The 15,738-nt window shown below is 43.5% G+C and overlaps 2 protein-coding genes across 10 annotated transcripts in view; both read left to right on the top strand.

The window, feature by feature from the left end:
- The window catches only part of arhgap29a (Rho GTPase activating protein 29a), a 28,815-nt gene extending 26,002 nt beyond the window's left edge, over positions 1 to 2,813 (top strand). For 2 of the 3 annotated variants that reach the window (XM_017415200.3, XM_037973184.1), the window contains 2 exons: positions 314 to 416; positions 494 to 2,813. In XM_017415200.3, the coding sequence (XP_017270689.1) occupies positions 314 to 416; positions 494 to 1,431 (1,041 nt within the window). In that variant the 3' untranslated portion in view covers positions 1,432 to 2,813. The remainder of the gene's footprint in view (positions 1 to 313; positions 417 to 493) is intronic. The other variant, XM_025005711.2, reaches the window with a different exon arrangement.
- A 677-nt stretch (positions 2,814 to 3,490) lies between these two features.
- Positions 3,491 to 15,738, top strand: part of abca4a (ATP-binding cassette, sub-family A (ABC1), member 4a) — a 32,300-nt gene continuing 20,052 nt past the window's right edge. For 3 of the 7 annotated variants that reach the window (XM_037973291.1, XM_025005723.2, XM_017415168.3), the window contains exons 1-10: positions 3,493 to 3,592; positions 3,798 to 3,918; positions 4,398 to 4,491; positions 4,874 to 5,015; positions 5,088 to 5,227; positions 8,251 to 8,378; positions 8,770 to 8,967; positions 11,056 to 11,145; positions 12,364 to 12,598; positions 13,005 to 13,144. In XM_037973291.1, coding sequence (XP_037829219.1) covers positions 3,853 to 3,918; positions 4,398 to 4,491; positions 4,874 to 5,015; positions 5,088 to 5,227; positions 8,251 to 8,378; positions 8,770 to 8,967; positions 11,056 to 11,145; positions 12,364 to 12,598; positions 13,005 to 13,144 — 1,233 coding nt within the window. In that variant the 5' untranslated portion in view covers positions 3,493 to 3,592; positions 3,798 to 3,852. Of the gene's footprint in view, positions 3,593 to 3,797; positions 3,919 to 4,397; positions 4,492 to 4,873; positions 5,016 to 5,087; positions 5,228 to 8,250; positions 8,379 to 8,769; positions 8,968 to 11,055; positions 11,146 to 12,363; positions 12,599 to 13,004; positions 13,145 to 15,738 lie in introns of those variants that run through there. The other 4 variants (XM_037973292.1, XM_017415172.3, XM_037973293.1 and 1 more) reach the window with 3 other exon arrangements.

The following is a 15,738-nucleotide window of genomic DNA, read 5'->3' as shown; positions in this document are numbered from 1 at the left end:
AGACCAGGGACAATCCAGAAATGCTCATGAATGTCAGTTTAGAAGCTATCAAAGTTCTCAAATAAAGCACCTTTTGAGAATGTCAATGTTTGTTGGGAATTATCTTACAGAACTAGGAAGTATTTTTGGTTTATATATTAAAAGTTCTGGTTGTTTATTGATTTTAGTAAAAAAAAATTGCAACTTTTAGGAAAATGCCCACGAAATCAGACATTTTAGCTGCAACAATCACAAAAAATGCCCGTGAAATCCTGGAGGGATTGAACATGGCTGACTCATCATTCTGACCTGATTCTCCATCTTACCTTGGCAGCAGAGCTCCAAGGTGTATAAGAGACACTCCTCCATCATTCCTTCTTCGCACCTGTTGGCGGAGGTTCAGGAGTCGCTCCCCAACCTCGATGACTTTGAACCAGGTCAGAGTCGACTTCTTTATGCCTTCACCTGCTCAGCACCTTAACCTTTAACCTCCTTTCAATCTGTTTGTGTTCAGCTGATGAAATGGACTCGGGGTCTTTAAACGGAGTCAAGGCGTCCAGCGTCGCTGACGTCTCGCGGCCTGGCGAGAAAGGCCTGTGTCGCTCGCAGAACGTCACGGTGACCAGGGTTCAGCTTCGGCACCCTCGCAGCCGGCTCTCCTCGCGGCCCGTCAGCATGCCGGCCGAGCGGGTCTTCAGACGGAGACTGGCAGACGAGAAGAACACCCGGAACAGCTCCAGCCAGGACGACAGCAACGGCGGCGGCTGCGACCAGTCCATCGACGAAGTGGACGAGGCGGAGAGCACGAAGGCGCACGGCGGCGGCGGCGGTACAAACCACCGGAGTACTTTCATCGACACGCAGACGCTGCGGAGAACGTGGGACAAACAGTACAAGTTTGACGCCAAGGCTGCCAGATTGGGGTCCGGCTCTTCGGCGGAGAGCTCAGCGGTGGACCCCAGCAGCTTATCCACTTCCATGCCGTCGGTTCTGTCCCTCGGAACCGCGGGAAGCATCAGTGCCATGTACCCCAACAGGCCGTACACGGTGGCAGTGCGACCCAGCCGGACGTTAAGGAAGGAGGATGGGGTGACCCGGAACAACACGGTGGCAACAGTTTTCAGAGCTCCGAGGACTCTTCTGCCTCCTCCGGGAACGTTCTACAAGCCCCCCGCGGGGAGCCGAGCCAAATCGCTGCTAAACGACTGCTCGCTGGCGAACAGCGCCGAGGACGAAGACGAGGAGGACGAGGACGAGGAGGACGAGCTGGGGATTGAGATCGAGGAGTCGGTGGACGAACCTCTGGAGGAGGACGTTACGGCGGAGCGGGCAGACATGTCTCCCAGCTCCAGCCCCGAGGAACTGGGTCAGAACCAGGCCAAGCCCGTGTACCAGAGACTGCGGCCCCGGCGCCTTCAGGAGGTGGAGCACAGAGAGGCTCACTTTGTTTGAGCCGCGTCTCGGATTAACGGACCTGTTCTTTGGTCCTCAAAAGACGAAGAGGACGCAGATTTAAACTCACTTACTCCTAAAGCCGCACCTCGTTGGAACACGTCTTTAAAACTGTGCAATCGCATTTTATTTTTATGTTTTTAATGTTTCCGTTTGTTGTACAGACGCACTATCTATCTTTATATACCAAAAAAAAGTGTAAATCCTTGTGTTAGTGTGTAACCCTGACATGAACACTCGTCCACAGAGCCGGGCGGGTCCAAACATCTTCACTGTGTGCAGAATCAGACTTTTAACACGACATTTACCAGACCTGATGTCAGGAGCTGCAGCCGGCGGGTCGACGTCCAACATGGCGCACTACCTTAATGAGAGTTGGACCCTGAAGGGAGTTGGACCCTGAAGGATGTCTTCTAACCACCCAGTCCTGACGATCATCGGAGTAATTCTGCTTGTCAAACATCCGAGCAGCTGATCTGTGATCGGGCTGGTTTGAAGCTTGTATTTTAACGAAGCACGTCTCTAACATACAGAGAAGAAGAGTTATTCTGGTTGGTTTGACCTGGTTGATGTTAAAATGATCCCAGAGTTCATATTTCAGATTTGGAACCATTAAGAGGTCATTTTAAACAACGAAGGAGGTTCTCGGTTCTTTACTTTTTCAAACCAAGTACAAGTACTTACATCAGAGTACTCACTGGCGCTGAGTACGGATCAAAGCATCCGTTGGTGGGGTTGTCGGGAAGTTGGCGCTCAGATCCGTATTTTCCCAGAATCCTCTGCTGCTCGATGACAGACCGCAGCCGTTTGTGTTGGAAGGGCTTTAATTTGGTCCCTCCACACTTCTTCTTCGTTAGCAAACCTCATCCTGGTGCATTCCCACCTCCAGCTGGTAGGACATGACTCGGGGCGTGCAACTTGAATTAAATTCTTATTATTTGGTTTAAACTCTTAAGTTAAATCGACTAAAATAAAAGAATCCACCCTGATGCCGGCTGTGGTTCGGAGTGTTTCAAACTGTTACAACTAGTTTAGGATTGTTTGTTTTGGTAACAACTTGTGTATATAAAACAACAGAATGACCTTTGACCCAGGCTGGATGTTTTCATCGTTTAAACAAGCTTCCTCAGATCTCTCTGCTCTTTGATTTCTTCAACAGTAACATTTAAACTTGTCTTGGTAACCAAAGCCGTTTCTGTTTTTACCACCTAACTGCTTTTATCATTAATCCTACAGGCTGATGGTAACAGGAAGTGCATCTTTTATTTAAATCTGTTTGTTTTTTCAGTTTAATTTCAGTGTAAAAGAAAAAGAAAAAAAATAGGTACACGATAAACAGACACCCTTTTTGTAACTTATTAAAAAGCATTTGGTAACTTCCAGATGAGACGTTTGGCTGATTTTTTTCCCCTTTATGTGGTTTACAGAAATGAACTTTATTTATTTAGTGGCCTACAAAACAAAAAGGTGTTTTGATTGATTAAATCGAGGCTGCTGAAGGATCTCATGTATGCAGACGATGTGGTTCTGTTAGTGAGAAGGTCTGGGTTTCCCTCCTGGACCCGACCTCAGATAAGCAGAACAAAACAAACGGATGGACAGAAGTTCTGCAGGAACAGGTTCACATGGTTTGTGCCAAAACGTCTTTAAAACCCTAACTCCTTTGAATAGCACCACTAAAACAATAATCTCAGTTTATTGCAGAACAGAAGATACGATACAAGTTAAATACCAGCTCAGTTCAGAGATCCAGACTCAGTTTTATGTATAACCTTTAAAATGAACGACTCAGCTCAGTGTCTGTAAAACTGGCTGAGTTTGAGACATTTTTGTGTTTTTATGATAGTCAGTTGCAGATGTTCATCCAGAGGTTGATTCCTGAACGTCTCATTGAAACTCATCTACTGGTTCATGAGATATTTTGCTAACAGACTCGCCCCCCCTCCGTGCAACGGTAAGCTATGAGGCCGGATTACGGTGTCCTGTTGGGACCCGGTGGCTGGAGGTGTGGGAGTCGCTTCCCCGGCGCTGAGAAAGTAGATTAAACCAATCGGATTAACCGTTCACGAGGTCTGAAAACAAGCTGCGTTAGCAGCCACAGGGAGAAAACCAGCTGCTATGGTGCTTTTATTTACCGACAGTTCGTCCTCGATCGTCTGAGGTGAGTCATTCAAATCGATGGAGATGTGGTGAGGCGGTTGCCATGGATACCGGCATCATAAGTGGAGGTCATCTTTAGTAAAACTGGCTTGTTTTTCTGATGTCTTTAGCTGCTAGCTGTCATTTATACACCAGAAGGTTCTGATTAAATCGAGCCGTAATGAACCCATAGTTCTGCGTCAGTAAAACAAACTGGTTAAACACAGGTTTGCGGGCCGAGCTGGGCCGGAACCAGGCCGGAACCGGGCCCCAGGAGGCGCCATGGGGCCAGGAGGACAGGTCCGACTCCTGCTGTGGAAGAACTGGACCGTCCGCAGGAGGCAGAGGGTAAAATCCTCCCATCCGTTAGCAAAATATCTCACTAACTACCAGGCAGGTTCTAGTGAAACGGTAATCATTGGATCTACGACTCAGTAACTTTGGAGTCAATTCAAGATGTCCGCCACAGCTAATCAATCTTATCTTACATAAATGATGATGGCTCTGACACCTATCCAGACTTTGAGCTAAAATTAGGTGATAGTAGCTGAGAGTCATCCCCGACACAGACTCTGAGCTCTTACTAACTGGACACAATCATACGTGAGATCACGCAGGCCGAGGTTTCACCAAACTGCAGGATGAAGATGGCGGGTGACATGCATTAGGCCTTTAAAGATAACTGGTATTAGGAGAGTTTGGTTCAGATTTCAGCGTCATGTTGACTGAAGATGGTTTCCAGCGGCGCCGCGGCTGCAACGTGCTGCTCCAACCAGACGTTCTCTTGAAGAGCACTAAAAACGAAACTGGTTGCTGTTTTTCACCAGATCCGCTTCCTCGTGGAGATCATGTGGCCCGTGGTCCTGTTCATGGGTCTGGTGTGGCTGAGAAGAGTCAACCCGCTCTACCGTCAACACGAATGTGAGGAAACGCATCCTTCTCCATTAAAGTTCTGCTGAAACATTATGAATGGCTAATATCTTACCTGCTGCAGATAGCTCCGTTTGGTGAACCAATGCAGTACGCTGTAGCTACGTTACTCAATGACTGTGGTTATAAATGCTGAAGAAACTGAAACAGATTTTTGTAAAGCTAAAAGAATCAAAACAGCAAAATGTAACAAAAGATAAAAGCAAAATGCTAGCCAGAAGCTACAATTAACAAAGCTTTGCTAAAAGCTACAAGTAGCAAAGGCTAGCGAGAAGCTAACATATTTATAAATAAAGTGAAATACTTAGTATAAAAGTATAAAAGTTAGCAAACTGAGCTAACCGTCCCTTTGACAGCCTCTCTTGTCCCTCAGGTCACTTCCCGAACAAGGCCATGCCGTCGGCCGGAGTCCTGCCGTGGATCCAGGGGATCTTCTGTAACGCCAACAACCCCTGTTTCCAGTTCCCGACCCGGGGAGAGTCTCCGGGCCTCGTGTCCAACTACAACAACTCCATGTAAGCCCCAGAACCTGAAACCTGAGGCGGTGAATTCCCCCCGAATGACCTTCTCCTGACCTTTGCTCTCAGCTTGGCTCGGTTCTACTCGGACGCCGATGAGCTGCTTCTCAGTGACCCGGAGGTTCTGCAGGTCGGCCGGCTCTGGAGGGAACTGAACGCCATGAGCGCCTTCATGGACACGCTGCGCTCCCATCCTGAAAAGATCTCAGGTCAGCGCTCCGGGCCTCCGCCAACATCCTGCTGAAAGAGACAAAACCCAAACGCTTTTATTTTGGAGAGCTGTTCTAGTGCAAGTTTGTGCTGTTGTCTCTGAGTGACCTTTGACCCTTGCTGTTCCCTGGTGCAGAAAGCAAGTTAGGTGTTTTTACAGACATTTGTAGAACTTTATATAAATTATTCTATAATGTAAAATTGGTTTCAAAATTAGTTAGGAACCACTGAAGGAAGCATTGATCCACTCTGGTCTTGGTCCTGCTCAGACTAGCCATTAGCTCATCAGTCTAGACAGAAATACAGTTTAATTTTCCTTCAAAGTAAGACCGTAACCTTTCTACAGAGCTCCAAACTGTTATAGTTATAGCCGTTTTGTGCAAATCTTGGAAATAACTGTTTGCAGTGGTGGGCCGTCAGGACCAGCACTGCCTTCTCTGCTGGCCTAACAGAACCAAGAATCATCAAAATTATGATAAAGGATAATTAAATTTTTAATTTACTTTCCCTAGATATTAGATATCTAAAAGTATTCATATTCTCTTCGTGTCATATAATGCTCCTTCCAGTGCTGTTGTTTTTAGGTTAGAGTTTTTATCCAATCAGAATTCAGCTCTTATGTTGCCAGGCAGGATGAAATCTGCCCGGGCCTGGCAGTGAACGGGCAAATACAGTTGATAGACAGCTGCGATACCCAATCAGATCACGAGTTGTGTCAGCAAGGCCCTCTAGCTGGCCTCACGTTACACGTGACATTTACGCGTCCTGTGATTGGATGAATACTTACGAGTTTGAGTCGCGGCAGTACTATGCAGATCAACAGAGTCACACCCGGGACTGTTAACGGTTAAAAACTTTTTTAACCCACAATGGCCGAAGGAGAGCAACACGTTGATTTGGTTGCTGATTTACTGGCAAGGCTGTTTTCAAGACGAACTTTTCAAGAGAAGCTAGGTCTCGTTAGAGGAGGACGGCCGACCCCGAGCTAGCTAGCTAGCTAGCTAACCTGTCCCAGAATGGATTTTGTGTTGAAATAAGTGTTTCGGGAGACACAGCCGTTTTGGTGAGTGCAAACATTTTATTTAGTTTTAACAGTAGCATACCAGATATGTTTTAATTGCGCCGGATAATAGCCCATTTTGTACACAACTGAGGTGATGCAATGCCAAGTAGTGCTTAAGAGTGTTTCTAACTACTCTCCAGTCCTGGTGTTATAAACGCTGGCAGAATTAAAGGTATTTATTGACTAAGTTGGACATCACTGAAGGCCGAAGTGTGAAATGCACCGCCCGCCACTGACTGTTTGTTTGTATGTGTTGGAGATGACTCTCAGCTACTACCACACCAGATTTGAGCTCAATTCCTGTGAAACTGACTGCCTTATAACCGTTTTTGTGTTTGCTAACGCTAATTAGCTGCGGCAGCTGTAGACGTTTGTCCAGTGATTCTATTCTGGGAGTTTTATCAGAACCAAACCAGTGGTTTATGATAGACCAATGAACAAGAACTGTCACTTTACAGACACGTTCTCCGTGATTGGACAGGAACCACAGGGAACCAGGAATGGATCCTGAAGCTCCGTTAGCTTCAGAGCTACCTCCCTGGTTCCCCGTTTTCACACCGCTTCCTGTTTCCAGCGGGGCAGAACCTGGACTCGGACCAGAAGTGTCCCGCAAAGCAAACTGGATTCGAGCTCAAGCAGGCCAGAAGGGAATCATGTGTCAGAGTTTCCAGTTTCTGTATCAAACCCAGCTTGTTACAACACGCCCACGATATGCGTTCCTAATAATCCAGTCCAATTTACAGGAGCTTGCTGCAAATAAAAAATAATATTCTGAATTATATCAAACAGCTTTAAACAGGGTATTCAGGTATTTACTCAATGCAAAGTGATGAAGACTTAAAAAAATCAAAAATCCAGTCACATTTTCCTCACATCTAAGGTTAAAGTGTCCTTAAATCAAAAAAATCTGTGACCAACTGCCTCGCATGTTTGTTTACCTACAGAAACAGCTGAAGGGACTGAAAATAGGTCAGCAATGGAGAAGTCTGACTAATTTAATGTTTTGTATTTATGCTCAAATTTGTTGGCAGATAAAAGAGCTTTGTTTACATTGATTGCGGACCTGCTTTTGAATATTTTTGGTAATTTTACTGGCGTAAACTCTTTCGAACTGCAGCATTTGATATTCAGGACAACATTGTTTATGTTTGATTTCATAGCCTGCAATGAGTGGCTTAAATGTTAAGTTCTAAAATGTGGGCATGCACTCAATGTAAACGAAGCACTCAGCTAAAACCAGGTGGTGTTTGGGCTACATTAGGCTGGCCACGGTCTGTGCAGGTAAACAAATATGGAGGAATCAGTCAAATTTATGGCGAATGTGTCTTTAAATTAAAAATTTGTAAACAAAATTTGTGACCGGTTATCATCTCCTGGGATGGAGACGCCTCCCAGTTTGGATGTATTTACGCTCAGATTTGTGGAGTTAGGTAAGCAGCTAAATGTGAGTTGTTTACACTGTGTGCAGACCCGCATTTCTGAATTTTATATCAGTATATTTTGAAAAAACTACTGGAGTAGACTCGTCCAAACTGCAGGACTTGTTTGAGTTCAGGAGACCCTTTAAAATGTTTTTTAGTTTTCAAAGAGTACCTTTTAGTATAGTATTCTGAAATGTGGGTACACACTCACTTTATCTGCATACTTTACTCAACAAAGTATTGTTGTTGTTGACTTATTTCGGCTGTTTCTGTTAGTAAACAAACATGTGGTAGTTGGTCACAATTTTTCCATTTAACCATCAATATGAGGAAACTACTGTGCTGATTTTGTTTGAGCTCTTTTCTGTCTGCTGTTTGTGGCGCTGTGATGAGTGCCGACTTGTCCTGAATGTGTGTTCACAAGAATCCAGTTTATTCCCAACTTAACCAGTTTTTCCTCTTCGCGCTTCCAAAGGGGAAGCTCAGCAAGCGCTTTAAAGTTCCTGGCAAACATAACCGCCTCCGTGTGTTTCGGCAGGTCGGGGAGTGAAGGTGGAGGCAATCCTGAAGGACGACGAAACCCTGACGTCATTCCTGCTGAGAGACGTTCCTCTGTCAGAGTCTGTGGTGGATCATCTCGTTCAGGCCCAGATCAGGCCCGAACAGGTACACAGACACTCACGCACACAGGTGTAAACACCGTCAGAGGAGGCCCTGAAGGGAAACAAACAGAGGCGAAAGGTGTGCGATACACATGCAGACCAAAAGAAATAAAGCAGATCTTTTGGAAATTCTTCCCCAAACATGTGGAAAAAAGTGCCATGGTCAGATGAGGCCAAAATTTAACTTTCCCCACAGTGAAGCACGGTGGTGGCAGCGTCATGGTGCCGGGACTGAGAAGCTGGTCAAAGCTGAAAGGCTTTTTTTAATTGGGCAAAAGTGTTGCACTCTTAAAACGAAACTCCCACAAATATATTTGTACCAACACTGTGTTCTATGTTTACCAATGAAAGTGTTTTTCAGCGAATCCGGACTGAAATCGTCTCTCGTTTTGCAGTTCGCTTTCGGGGTCCCGGACCTTCATCTGAAGGACATCGCCTGCAGCCCGGACCTCCTGGAACGCTTCCTGGTGTTCCGGAGCCGCAGGGGACTGTACGCTGTCCGGAACGCCATGTGCGCCCTGACCCCGCAGCGGCTGCAGATCATGGAGGACCGGTTCTACGCCAACGTTGACTTCTTCAAACTCCTCCGGCTGGTCAGTGTTCAGCTGCGTTTTAAATCAGTTATTCAGCTGCAGGTTAAGAATAGTTTTTAATGGAAATGTCCTTAATTTAACTCCTTAAATTAATTGAGTTTGATATTAAATTAGCATTATTGGCCATTATTGGTATTTTTAATGATTTTTAATATTTATACAAACTATAAAAGTTACAAAAACTAAAAGCCACAGCTCACTGTTCCCATTTGAGCTGAAGGCTTTAATATATGAATGGTTCAAATAGCACAAAATATGTGAAGTAGTTTAATAAAATATGACTAAGGATGGGTTAGGGGTATCAGATTCGACAGAATAAATGTAAATTTTTGAGCTCGCAGTGTGAGCAGCGCTGTCAGCTGACAGGATGGATAAACAGGACTTCTTGTTTTTACTGAGGACTCTGACTCAGAGGGTGGAGCAGATGTTTTTCAAGGAAATGCAGCTCGAGTAAACAAGGGATTATGTTCCTGTCTTATAAAAGCTGCAGCATGACAGGGTAAAACTCCAAGCTGTAAAAATAAACCTCGAAGGGTGTCGATGCAGCCACTTCCTGAAATTCCAACATGATTTGGGACTTTGATTTTGTGATAATCTAAACTGACAAAAATTACGTTTTGATGGAAAAACTGCAGAAAAGTCAAAGTTTGTGGGAATAAAAAGTTTGTTACAGCGACATCGCCACGCTTTAAGTTAAATAATCTGTGGTAAAATCTGCAAATAAAACATCACATTTAAACTAAAACCCGATAAAGATCTCACAATCCCAGTTCAGTCATATAAAGTTGCTACTGTTAGCTTTTAGTTTGCCTCTTGCTGCTGTTAGCCAGGCTTTTGCTTTTTTTTTTTTAACTCTTAGCTAACCTATAATGTTATGTTTTTATGTATAATGTAACCAGTTTTTAGCTAGTGTTTTGCTACTTTTAGATAGCTTCTTGCTGCTTTCAGCCCAGCTTTTGTCCCCTTTTAAATTTTTAGCTAATCTTTTGCTGCTTTTAGCCTTTAGCTGCTGCTTTTTTTGCTTTTTCCTCATTCAGCACTCCGCATTGACACTGCACTTTTACAGAAAATACCATCTATCTCATTACTACTACTTCTTTTTATTTGGTGTATAATATTTTCACAGTTTCTAGCCACTTTAAGAACGTTCAAAAGCCTAAACTGGGAAAGTGCTTCAGCTTGTATGAGCTGAAAAGATGCCAGCAGCTAACTGAACAAACAGACTCGTTCCTCTTTCTATTATTAGCTGCTGTGTTTAGAGATGAATAAACAAAAGCCACGATGAGTCAGCCTGCCGTCTGCCTCATCTTCGCCCAGAACCATGGGACCGGACCAGGAGGCCTCAGTAACCCTGGACGTGTTTGTGCCGTCGCAGCTAAAACGCTGTCGTAGCTCGTGTTGCTATTTCTGCTGAACGGTTGGAAGCTGCTGTCAGCACAGCTGCATCCTTAGAGTGCTGAGGCTTAAAATATTATTAATGTAAGACGTTTCCCAGCTGTTCGCTGAGATAGAAGACAGGAAGGACGTTTCCGATGAAAACGGAGCGTCTTGGCCTCGTGCAGCTTCCTGAACCTTCATCCTATTGTCCTGAAAGCTTTCTGGGAGCTTTTTGGGAAAACCAAAGCAGTCCTCCAGATATGGGAAAGCAACATGATTGGGTCACTTTTCCAGATGTTTTCTACCTCGCGTTGTTTATTTCTTAACACCAAAGTGCCTTTACTGCTGATTTTTCTATGAATTGTTCAACTTCTCACTGGATTCTGAGCTGTCTGAAATAATCTTTTTTTAAAACAAACTTTCCACAGGTTTTTTTTTTTAGTAAAATGTGACCTCTTCCACCTACTATGTGTCTTACTGCTGTAGGACTTATGTTTTTCAGAGAGTGTACAATCAAATAATCAAACCTCTGTTATGTTTTAGCTCAGTTTTGGAGATTTTTGTCACATTTAAACATGTTTTTTGTTTGGAAGACTCTTTGGTTCATGAAAACTGAGGTTCTACAGCAGATTGGCTTCTAAGATTTAAATATTTTCACCTAAATGTGGAGGGGAAACATAAAACGACAACATATTTGTGTTTTGCCGTCAGCTTCCTCGCGTTCTGGACAATTACTCTGACGGCATCAACATTCACTTCTGGGTCCGGGTTGTCTCCGCCGCCTCAGACAAACTGCGAGAGGTAAAGAGACGGGGATTTCTTTTTTTTTTCTTTGTTTGTTTGTTTGATTTATTTATTTTTAGTAACTCCCATTCAAAAGTTCACTGCTTCCTATTTTTAGCCGGCAGGAAACAGTTGTTTCCTCTTGTCTGAATTTGTACGCAAACAGACGGCAGGGAGACGTCTGAGGAACACTAAAATCCTCCAACGGCGCCCGTTCCCTCCATCTTTAAAAGTCACCATGTCAGGGTTAGTTGAGCTGTATGTGGCGGGGAAACACCAGGAATCTGGTCTTTCTGCAGCTTTCTGTTTATACTAGATGAGAATGTTTCCATGGGACGCTGATTGTCGCCGACGGTCTGACATCCTGTCGGAGAGATGGTTATCTCTGAAGCAAAACATCTAAAAAACTCAGTTATTTCAAGAAGATGGCCGAACTCTAAACAGAAGACACATTTTTCATAGTTAGAACCAACAAAATTAAAACCGCAGAGACTCGTGGCCTTGACAAATATTTCTAATTAGCAATTTAACAAAAGGATTTATACGATTTATTTCCATTTATGACCACCGTTTTTATCATTTTGTAGCAGTAAAAGCTAAAAATGCTACTAACATTTGTTCTAAAGACCCTCTATTTGGTTTTTAATGACCCAGAAAGGGTTACAGTCCCCAGTTTTACACTCATAGTTGTCTCAGTCAAATTTAGTTTGTAGTTTACTATAAATAATATTCTTATTATTCTAGTTTATTTGTAAATTTACATTTAAAATATTGTAAGTTAAATTGTGATTCAGCAGCTTTTCATTAAATCCTAATTTGACTCTTAGCAGCTGGACTGGATTTGAGTTTATCTGATTAACTTCAGCTCCAAATGTTACTACTCTCTGTTCTCTTAATTAAAGGAGTAGTTCGGAGCTTTTAAAGCGGGGTTTAACTTTGCTTGGCTGATGAGCTAAAGGCTAGTCTGTGTGAGGGCCACGACCAAAGTTGTCTTAAAATGACTTCAGGCTCAAAACTTTCATTGCAGTTTATGAAAAGGTTATTTTGTAAAAATAAATTTCCCGTTACGGGATTGGTCCGGCCTAGCTTGCTCAGACTAGCCGTTAGCTTGTCAGCCTGGTCAGAATTTCTCCAAACTGAGGTGGTTCTAGGAGCTATCTACAACAGGTAAGATGTTTACTGCTCATGAGCCTTCCACAGAACCTACTTCTCTTTAAGCGTCTCTGTTCTCCTCAGCTGTTCCACAGGAGTAGCTCGAAGGAACTGCTCCAGGTGGTGACCCCTCTCTTCCAGAAGAGTCTGTCCTTCAGGCAGGTGATGGCTGCCGCCTCCAGCCTGGTATGTGGCTACACCGAGGGGGCCTTCTCCCGGGTCACGTCCTTTAACTGGTACGAGGACAATAACTACAAAGCCTTCCTGGGTATCAGCAGTGGCTGGGCTAAGGGTGACTATAAATACGACAACAGCACCAGTGAGTTCATTACGACACGGAAACTGTTTTCCATTTTAGGCCACATTTGTAGCTGAAGGTTATATTTAGATTACGCTGCGAGGACAAATGTGTTCTGACGCAACAGAAGTGCAAATTGCTCGTGTTTACGCCGACATAAGCTGAGCACTGTTTGCTTTTTGAATACAATGCTGGGTGCAAATGATGCGTAAAAATGGAGCAAAACCCAGGAATGGCACAGTTTTAGTGAATCAGTGTCAAAGTGTTTAATCAGCATAAAAACAAGTCATGAGTCTGGAAATTCACAAGTCATGTATTTCATATGTTATTGTTGGAACAATCTGCGTTATTTACCATTATTTGAATTGTACTGTAATGCCGTTTTTTTATATTTATTATTAATTTGACCGTCTTTTTTTCCTCTCAGCTCCTTTCTGCAATGATTTGATGCAGGAGCTGGAGTCCAACCCTGCCACCAGGATCATTTGGAAGTCTGTGAAGCCGATGCTGATGGGACGGATCCTCTACGCTCCAGACTCTCCAGCTGTCAGGCAGATCATACGAAACGTAAGCAGCTGCAGAATTGACCAAATACGGCATCTAAAACCACTCTCATTCTAATAAAATCATAGCAGTTCATGTAAATGCTAAGCCAACCATCTTAAAACAACTTTAATCTAAAAACAGTCAATGCAACCTTTTATTTGTGTGTATTTCTTATAATTTTGATTTAAATGGCAAACATTTCATAGTAATTTACCTGAATGTAGGCACTATAAAGTTTGTTTTGGGATATAAAATAAAATGAGCAACTATTTAGAATAATTACTTGAAGGAATAAAAGTTCAGCACTTGACTTTACTAAACAATGAACCAATAATTGTTTTATAAATACTTATAATATATGTATATATATATATATATATATACCTTTTTTGCTGATTGTTAAACATACTGGAGGCAGCTAGCTGAAGACCTTTTCCTAAGACTGAGGAGCAAAGCAGGTATTTTAAATAAAAAAAGTGGTAAAAATATGGAGGAATAACACAAATGACCACCCGTACTTCTGCTCTGACATCCATCTTTGGTTTTCTTTGGAGCAGCGAACAATGGGATCAGCTTTCTTCGTGTCGTGTCCAGCTTTTTTTATCTAGATGTAGATAAGTGTTTGTCAAAGCCTTAAAGGTGGGGGGGGAGCAGTCATGGCTGGGTTGGTCGCAATGGAAGAACACAAGCGGATCGTCTGCGGCGGCTGCAGCACAGTCCACTGGCGCCGTGGCTTTTCCACCAAAGACGAGTCACGCCTAGAAAGAGACACACATCCTCCTAACGACCCCTTTGTCTTCCTCTCTTCTCAGAAGGAATCCTAATTGCACTGAGAAAGTAACGACCATGAGGTTAATCCATTACTTGGCGGGAATAAAAACACGGCCTCTGTAGGAGCGTCGATGCGTTCTCGTGTCATGCTTCAGAGTGTTTCAAGGAACCGTTTGAAACGTATGTTGTCGTCTGGTGTGACTGCTCTGGTGGAATAATGAGCTGTGCAGCCGGGTCTTATCTGCATCCTGCCGTCACCTGGGCTTCTCTTTGTTCATCAACAAAGAACAGATTCATTTTAGTTCCCAGCTACGGCTGGACCTGTCAGGTTAAATGTTTGTTCATTATTGTTCAAAATGATGCATAACTTATGTGTCTGCAGTGCCAGATTCTGTGGAAGTTTATGGGAGTTTGGATGTGTGCGCTCTGCCCTCTGAGCGGGTTTCTGATAAAACCCTGTAACTCAAATAAAATGTCAGTTCCGATCTTTAATTCATATTGTCTGGTCCAGGTGAGCTCTGGAACACGTTTGGCCTTGTTTGTAACATCTGGTAGTGAAGTGGTGGATTTTAAACTAGTTAATACCCAGAACTCAAACTATTCCCCCAAACATTGTAAGAAAATAAAGTGGAAAACAAAGATTTAGGATTTAGGAAGTCTTTTGCTGCAGCAGATAAGAGACACACTGGTTAAAAGACAAAGATACCCATGTTTTGATATAAAAACTGCAAAAAAACTAAATTAAATATTGTTGAAATAAGAATTTGTTTCCTCCAAAGTTACTGTGGAACTAAAGAGTTGAACATTCTGTGGGAAAATGTTCCAAAATGATAAACTTTAAACAGTTAGAGCTCAAAATATCACTTCAGGCACGGGTTTGACCTCTCGAAACACTAAAATCCCATCGTTATGAATGGGTGAATTTTCTGTTTTTTACCAGTTTTGTTTACAGTCTACAATGTAGAGCTACCAAAAGTTATAAAACTCTATTTTGCACTTTTTGGAATGAGGAGAGAATAGTAATTAGAGTGCTTTGTAGCTTAAACCCTGTCTCTCTTAATTAATCAGTAAATTCCCAAACTTTAAACTTCAGGACTGCTCCATAACTTATGGGAGTAAGTTAGACAACAAACAGCCAACTTCTTGGGTCCGACTCTCTTTGTCGGAGCCACTTTAAGGAGTCCTCCAGTTGCTCACTGTTCGGAACGAGGAAGCTCTCGTTTGTGGGAACCTCACTGGGATTCACCGAATGCATTCAGCCGGTTGTCACCAACGGCCTCCATTGTCACCCCGGCTCCATTGTCCCCATTGTCACCCGGAATCAGACACACACAAGAGGAAGGCGTTTAATTGGGTGTACTCTTGAGTGCTTTCATCCCCCACCGCACATGGCTGAATGCTGAAGGAGGCAGCCTTGGGCCCGCGCCACACAAAGCACTGTACACATCCCAGGGTTTGAGCGATAAGCGTGCAGTAAATATTTGACCATTTGGCACCGAAAGTTTCAGGTTATCTGTAAAAGGCTTGCGGGAATTCTTTGTGTGAGAATGTGTGCGTTGTTTTTGCAAAGCCTGTTTTCACAGAGTTTAATGTGGGAATGGTATGTAAGCAGGAGATTAGGAGATGTGTGGCTGACTGGGTGTGTATTTGACGTTTGGATTGGGTGTCCTCCCCCCCGACAAGGGGGGCGCCTCAGACGCTTTTCAAAGGGGTCGTTGATAATATTAGGGTGGCACACCAAAACCAAAACACAATCAGAAGTTCAGAAGTTTGGTATCCTGTTGTCATACATTAGCTGTTTGAAAAGTATACCAGTGTGGGAGTTAGGGAATCAGCTTTGGATT

The sequence above is a fragment of the Kryptolebias marmoratus genome, linkage group LG21 (genome assembly GCF_001649575.2).
Source record: "Kryptolebias marmoratus isolate JLee-2015 linkage group LG21, ASM164957v2, whole genome shotgun sequence".
Classification (NCBI taxonomy): domain Eukaryota; kingdom Metazoa; phylum Chordata; class Actinopteri; order Cyprinodontiformes; family Rivulidae; genus Kryptolebias; species Kryptolebias marmoratus.
Note: the sequence above shows the minus strand (reverse complement) of the source record. Positions and strands in the feature narration are given on the sequence as shown.